The following is a 7,579-nucleotide window of genomic DNA, read 5'->3' as shown; positions in this document are numbered from 1 at the left end:
ATTCTGTGTTTTTCTGTCAATATGGGGTGCTGTGTGTACATTAATGAGGAAAAAAATGAACTTAAATGATTTTAGCATATGGCTGCAATATAACAAAGAGTGAAAAATTTAAGGGGGTCTGAATACTTTCCATACCCACTGTATTTGCCAAAGTAACGGTAATATTATGACAATTTAGCAATATTTCACATAAGTATTACATAAGGGTGGTAACATTTTATACTGCATTTTTTATGACAGTTTATTTTTAATTGCTTAATTTTTATTTGGATTACTTTCTTGAACATACAGTGTATACTAGACTCTACATTAGTTACAATACTTCACTTTATTTAGTTCAAATTGTCACATACCAGTATGGGGGAAATGCAGAATTGTGGGAACACCTCACAAGTTTTCATGTTATCCACAAACTTGTGAAACATTTCTATAGTTTTTTCCATTTCTTGTGCAATTTTAGCTAAAGAAAAAGAAACACCTCATTAATCTCAGTGTGCAAATCCTCATCTTTGTACTTTAGACTTTTACAGAACTCGTCTCCCCCTTGTCTTTGGATGAACACAATGTTTTTACCTCATACTTGTTAATAAAAATAAACCATTAAAAAAAAACATCATGATCTGAAAAAATAGAAATTTGATAACACACCTGCCCACGAAAAAAAACTCTGTGAGAGGTGTGTCAGACATTTTGTCTTTACTGATGAGCAAACCCACTCTTCATCTGCCAGCTTATTTTCTGTTGTTGTTTCGGGAAATGTGCAGTAGCAGTACGTGAGGTGCGGACAAATAGTTACCTTTAGGAAGGTGGTGTTGGTTGGATCCAATTTGGAGTTGCACTCAACCTTGAAGACAAAAAAGGAGGTTCAGTAACATGTAACATAAAACTTGATAACATCATAGAGAGTTGAAGATGTCCAGGGTTTAGACAGCAACTGTAGATTTACTGTACATATAGTCTATATTATGGAGACTATATTAGTGAGTGAGTGACCCAGATACTGCAGTGTTGCTGCAGAGATGAGTCACTCCAGCAGGCTGAGAACACAGTCGCAGTGCTAACACATACACAGCTGATAAGTGTGAACAGATACAAATATACATGATGCATGGGCACTTAAAGTCTTGGACACACACAAACACAACTGCTGAAAAACCTCTCACAAGCATCATGCAAACACAGACCATGTTTTCGCTCTCTGCTGCTTCCTGCTGTCTTTAATTTTTAATCCTTTACTCAGATTGCCAAATTACATATTTTACTGCCAGCATTGTTAAATATGAAAAACAAAGCGATACATCACTACAAATGAAATGCATGTACCTCTCTGCTTCCTACTGACTAAATGTTTTCTTTCTTATAATTAACTGCTGCATGTGTAGATACATTTTCAGATAATTACAAATCACTTGCAAACAAGGAGTAGGATATTGTTGTCTCAAATGTAGCCATCTCTGAACAAATTCCAATTATCTGTTCTTCTGTTCACTCCATATAGGAGGATGTAAGTGGGAGCAAACGCAGCAGCCTCAACTAGTCATATTATGGGATATGAAATGTTAGCATGGCCTTCATCTGTCACAACGAGTAAAGCAAACTTTTTTTTTGTTTTTACAGCTCTTGGTTCCTCACACTGGTCCCCTCACCCCTCTGTCACACTCCATCACTCCCTCTTTCCAAGAGGTTTTAGAATAACATCCATTCCCACCCTCCCTCCACACCTCTGTCCCTTTCCTCCTCCGCCTCCATCTGACAGAGGCCTGGTTTGATGTAAATCAAACATGAGGCAAATTAACTGGTGGAGAAGCTTAATCTGGGCCACTGCAAGCTAGGAGCCCATAGGGATTCAGCAGGGTTGTAGAGAGAGTGAACCAGGTCTCTTTTCCTGATCATGCGGTCACTAACAGGATTTACATCTGAAGTATAAAATGCAGACAAGAAAAAGAATCGGATGAAGGAGGGTTCCCTATTTAGAACTTTTGATGGACTAATTATAAACTGCTAAAAAAAAAGAAAAAAATTAAGGGAACACTTTATTATTAGTCAGTTAAGACTCAGGGACATCAATCTGTCTATTTAGGGAGCACAAGTGGTTGTAAAGCGGTTTCACCTGCTTTGGTGCAAATGAAAGTGACAATGGGTGCATTGGAGAGGCAAAAGCAAGACAACCCCCAGAAAAGGAATGGTTTTGCATATGGTGGTCACAGACAAATGCTCTCTCCTTATTCTTCCTGAGTGATTCTTCTCAGGTTTTGTGTTTTGCTAGTGTCCTTGTCACTACTGGTAGCAGGAGACAGTACCTGCAGCCCAATCTGGTTGCACAGGGAGTCCAGTTACTCCAAGATGGCACATCCATACACGGATTCACAAGAAGGTTTACTGTGTCTCCCAGCACAGTCTGAAGAGCATGGGGGAGATACCAGGAGAGCGGCTGTTACACCTGGAGAACTGGAAAGGGCCGTAGAAGGGAAACAACTCAGAAGCAGGACCGGTATCTGCTCCTTTGTGTAAGGAGAAACAGGAGGAGCACTGAAAGATCCCTACAGAATGACCTCCAACAGCTACTGGTGTGCATGTTTCTGACCAAGCTGTCAAAAACAGACTCCATGAGGGTGGCATGAGGGCCCCACATACTCTAGTAAGACCTGGGCTCATAGCCCAGCACCATGCAACTCGGTTGGCATATCCCAGAGAACACCAGAATTGACAGGTCCACCTCTGGTGCCCACTTCTCTTTACAGATGAGAGCAGGTTCATACTGAGCACATGTGACAGGTGTGAGGGAGTCTGGAAATGCCATGGTGAACGTTATGCTGTCTGTAACATCATCAAGCATGACCGGTTTGGTGGTGAGTCACCGGATATTTGGGGAGGCATTTGACTGGCCCTCACATTCCCCTGACCTAAATCCAATTGAGCACCTATGGGACATTATGTATTGGCTCATCTGATGCCAGCAAGTACCACCACAGACTGACCAGGAGCTGACTGATGCCCTGATGCAGGTCTGGGAGGAGATCCCCCATGACATCATCCGCTGACTCATCAGGAGCAGCCCAGACATTGTCAGCAGCACATACAGGCACACGAGGTCATACACACTTCTGAGTCACATTATGAGTTACTGTGATGAAATTCACACAACCTGGATCAATCTGTGATTTCAATATTTCTCTTTGATTTCCAGTGTGATTTTGAATCCAGCCCTCCATGGGTTGATGAGTTTAGTTTCCACTGACTGTTGTTATGTCATTTTGTTCTGAACAAATTATGCAATCGAGGAAACATGTTTTACAGACATGACACATCCTTTAATCTGAACCTTCATTTGAAGTGACTGATCGCCAACTGATTTCTGATAAAGGGGTGCGTCTGTTCATTAAAAACTTCCATGAAGGATACTCTTTTGTATTCTCCCTCATGGCTCTTCCAGGGAACCTCCTCACCCCTCAGAACCGATATAAGATTCTTTGGACGTTCTTAATTCTTGCTCAGCCGGAACAGCTTCTGGGATGAATAACCATCAAGGAAGATGTGCCCAAAGAAATACAAAAGAAAGACAGATGATAAGACTCACCACTCCTTCCTCAGCAGGGGCGTTGTCTCCTACAACCAGCATCACAGGACATCTAGAGGTAAACAGCATTCACAATAAATATTTAAATCAAAAAACTGAGGTGGCTGGATTTAAATTTGATTAATAATTTTGGGCATAATTAAAATTTTAGGGCTTTTTTTACTATTTATATAACTGATAGGAATTTAATATTAACTTTTTTCATCGATTAATTATTTTAGTCTAGAAAATTCACAAAACATTAATACATGACCAGCACGGTTTCCTACAGTCCAAGGTGAGGTCTTCAAATAACTTGTTCTGCCCAAACCTTAGTTCAAATCAATTCCATTTGGATTGATAATAATAATCACATTTTACATTTGTGAAGATGAAAAAGTATGATTTTGGTGTTTTATTCCATAATAAGCAATTTAAACAAGCAATTGTACTGACTTATGCTTATAATAATTTATGGAGAGAACTTTTTTATGTTTTATCCAAAGGTTACACAGTGAGAAGTAATCTTTTCTTCAAATGACTTCTTCAGTGTTACTTAACACAGAAGCACAGCAGTCTCCCAGTTAATCAATTTCAATTATTTCAACTTTATTTCCAAGAAATCATGTTTTGTCGCTTTAGCCATGAGCCTCAGGCTTAGCTGCTATATTGAAGAAGCTGGTCAAGACAAAAATTAGAATGGCAGGGAATTCAAAACCTGGGTCACAGCTGCCGAACACTGTCAAATTGACCCAGAAATTAAAAGTGAACTGATTTAAGCTGCAGCTTATGAATTTGTTTTCTCAGTGGTCTCAGAGTGACTCATGTAATGTTTTCATGAAGGGGACTTTTACTTCAATACCAGTCACACACTTTGTGACTATTTATTCTTTCAGAAACATAAACCTCAGTCATGTCTTACTTACGACCTTATACAAGTTGAATCATAGTTGTGCACACAATTTTATGATAAAAACTGTGGACTTACTTCAGGGTCTTGGCATTGAGCACTGTCCCACTGCGGTTCATCTCCAGATCCCTCCGACTGAAACACACCAGTCACCATGAATGGTAAGATGAAGTGCTTGTGTGTTCAAGTTTGTGTTTATGGGTGTGTTCATGTTTCTCCACCTGTTGTACATGTTCCAGAAGAGCTGCAGGTTGAACTGGTTGATGTTGCTGCCAATCTGTTGCCTGTAGCTCTGCACTAACTCTGTGTTGTTTACCAGTTCCTCCTGCACACACACACACACACACACACACACACACACACACACACACACACACACGCACACAAACTGGGTTTATAATAGGACTTACCAAATAATTGCCAATAAAAATACATTAAAAAAAGCACAGCATATTTCTTTGTTGAGAATTAGACGTCATTTTTCTCATCCCAAATTCTCTATTTTCAGGAAGAAAATGGAATACTAACTGAAAAACAATTACTGTCCCAGACCATGAGCATACCTGGCTGAAAAGATGTGGCAGCACAGTATCTGGCAGAGTGCTGGTCAGGCCTGACAGCTGGGAGAAAAGACAGGGAGAAAAAAGGGGAGGTTTGGTTTTGAAAACTTGTGTTTACCCATTCAAACCACTACAGTACCACATGTACCTTACTGGCAGCCCAGTCAATCCACCCTTTGCCATTGGGGTCGATGTTGAGCAGAACCAAACCCTCCACCAGATCAGGGAAGATTAGCTGAAAGCAGAAGACACAGAAACTGATTTAAATTTGTTCTGAGATTCAAAACACATAAACCCTGAATATTGTATGTTTATCCAGTACTAGGTAATCTGGGTATAGTACAGTACAGGGCTGAGTAGAAAAATTTGAAACTGGCTTACAGCAAACTTGGCCAGAATGTATGCTCCAGCTCCAACTCCAATCCCAACAATGCTCTTGAATCTACACAAATGGACACAAGAATTATGACAGGATGCTAAAACAATCTGGTGTGATTATACAATGTTGTAGAATGGTATGGTTTGCAGCATAGATTGAAATTCATGCTTGTACAAATGATGTACATCTCACTTGTGGCTGGAACTGCATGTTCAGGCTAAAATTACATCCTGCTGGAAAGAAATGCCTTCACACTTCTATTTCCTACTCTGCAATCAACAGAGACTGCTCAGGCACAAGAGACTGGTTACCAGATTCATCTTGATCCTGAGGCTGCACTGTGCTTAATGTGTTAGTCAGAACCGAACAAAAAACAGTGACTCTTATGAATTTCCAGGTTTTCTTTGATTTTATTTCATAAATCAGAGCTTCATTTTTTTCTGTCTTCTGTAATTAACTGAGCATTTTGAATGTGCTAAAATATTTAAAAGCATCGGTAGAAGTCAGACAATTGAATTGATACCAATGCTGATTTTCCATCTAAAACAAGAGAGGCAGATGTAACAGTGTTTGCAGCAACAAAAAAGATTGTTCCTTTGCCAGCCTGTAGAGACAAAATAGGCTATTATGCTCCTGCACATGGCTGTCACGTGTAATATTGCCTGTGTAAGAATAAATGTAGAATATGTGAAATGTAAAGCAAAGAGCACCAACCCGAACTGCTGCACCACAGTGGGCAGCATCCCAGCCAGCTGGTCCATAGTGGGGTACTGGTACCTGTGGAGAGGAAGGCCATAACTCCTTGAGCATCATCTCAGGTTCACATGCTGTGTGTGAGACCACTACATTGAAATAGTGTGTATTTACTGTATAATCATAAGTTATTCAAATCCTTTACTCTAAACTGAGTGAACTGAGGTAATAATATTAACCGCAGAAGTAATTGTTCATCAGTAGTCTGATCCCCTGACCACCAGACAATTAACAATAAATCCTTGTGTATTAGTCTATTATCAAATACATCCCTGGTCAACTGTGTGCATTTTTCTTGCGTGTGCGTTTATACCCCTGGGGCAACTGTGCAGCTCCATTATGCTGTCCTGGGGCATCGACATGGCAAACCACAAAGTGCTTGGTGATCTCCTGCATATCGCCATTACTAAAGAAAGTGTTGAAGCACAGCTTGTCTGTGGGAGAAAGAGCGAGGAGAGAAATTAAGTTGAGGTAGCATAAGGTGAGAGGACAGAGGGACAGGGTGGAAGACAGAACGTGGTACAGGACATGAGCAAAAAAGAGGAAGACACCAAAGAGCAGCGAGGAGAGGAGAGGACAGGATGGAGGGATGAGAGCAGAGGAATGTGATCACATTAAATATGCATCACTCTCACGGAGAACATTAAAGGTGGCCATCTGTACAACTGATCCTGTGCCAGCAAGGAGAAGGCAAAGACTTCCAACAAATCCAATATGTCATACAACCCTAATTCACTTCCCTTTTTAAAAGAGAACTGATTCCATGAATTACTCTAAAATGTGGCATTTTTTGATATGCAAATATGAACTACAGAAATGCATTTCCTGTCAAAAATGCATGTGGATGCTAATAAAACCTGAAAGATCGTCCTAAAAATGCCTGAAATCAATTGCTGAAACAGCTGAAAGATGAGAAGAAATAGCTGAAGTTCTTTGTTGAAACAGTTGAGAATAATCTGAAGGATGAGATGCAATAAAGTAGGAATGGCCTTGAAGAGCTGAACATTTTGATACCTGAGTGGCTTTTCTAGCTGAAGGTATGCTGAACTTATTAAGATGTGAAAATAGTCCAATAGGACTGTTAGAAATTAACCCAATTCTTTTGTTGGAAGCATGAGAAGTGAAGACAGGAGAGGACTGTTTAAAATCAACAGAAAGTTTACTGAAAGTCTGATCACAGGTAGGTCTTACAGCGCTGGATTCAGAGAGGCAGAGCTCCCACAGGAAAACCGGCTTCTGAATCCTGAATTAAGTTTTTACAACACATTTATCTTCTTAGCCTGCTCCGCCCTGGACAGGGGTGCAACCTTCAATAGTTTGTGATCCTAATGGTCATTTGGTGTGAGTAGGTCAACCCCTGCCTGGGCTTGCTTGCTGATATGTGATCTAGACCAGGTGTGTGTCTGTGTGCATGTGTGTGT

General features: G+C 40.4%; 1 protein-coding gene across 8 annotated transcripts in view; it reads right to left on the bottom strand.

Annotated features, from left to right (window-relative positions):
* ndrg4 (NDRG family member 4) overlaps positions 1-7,579 on the bottom strand; it is a 119,240-nt gene that overhangs the window by 11,645 nt on the left and 100,016 nt on the right. For all 8 annotated transcript variants that reach the window (XM_020614671.1, XM_020614672.1, XM_020614676.1 and 5 more), the window contains 9 exons: positions 6,472-6,592; positions 6,120-6,182; positions 5,408-5,468; positions 5,175-5,261; positions 5,030-5,086; positions 4,688-4,791; positions 4,545-4,601; positions 3,578-3,629; positions 797-844 (listed from right to left, as the gene is read on the bottom strand). In XM_020614671.1, the coding sequence (XP_020470327.1) occupies positions 797-844; positions 3,578-3,629; positions 4,545-4,601; positions 4,688-4,791; positions 5,030-5,086; positions 5,175-5,261; positions 5,408-5,468; positions 6,120-6,182; positions 6,472-6,592 (650 nt within the window). The remainder of the gene's footprint in view (positions 1-796; positions 845-3,577; positions 3,630-4,544; positions 4,602-4,687; positions 4,792-5,029; positions 5,087-5,174; positions 5,262-5,407; positions 5,469-6,119; positions 6,183-6,471; positions 6,593-7,579) is intronic.

This window comes from Monopterus albus, unplaced genomic scaffold (assembly GCF_001952655.1).
Source record: "Monopterus albus unplaced genomic scaffold, M_albus_1.0 scaffold149.1, whole genome shotgun sequence".
NCBI lineage: Eukaryota > Metazoa > Chordata > Actinopteri > Synbranchiformes > Synbranchidae > Monopterus > Monopterus albus.
The sequence above is the reverse complement of the archived record's forward strand: the minus strand, read 5'-3'. Positions and strand labels throughout refer to the sequence as shown.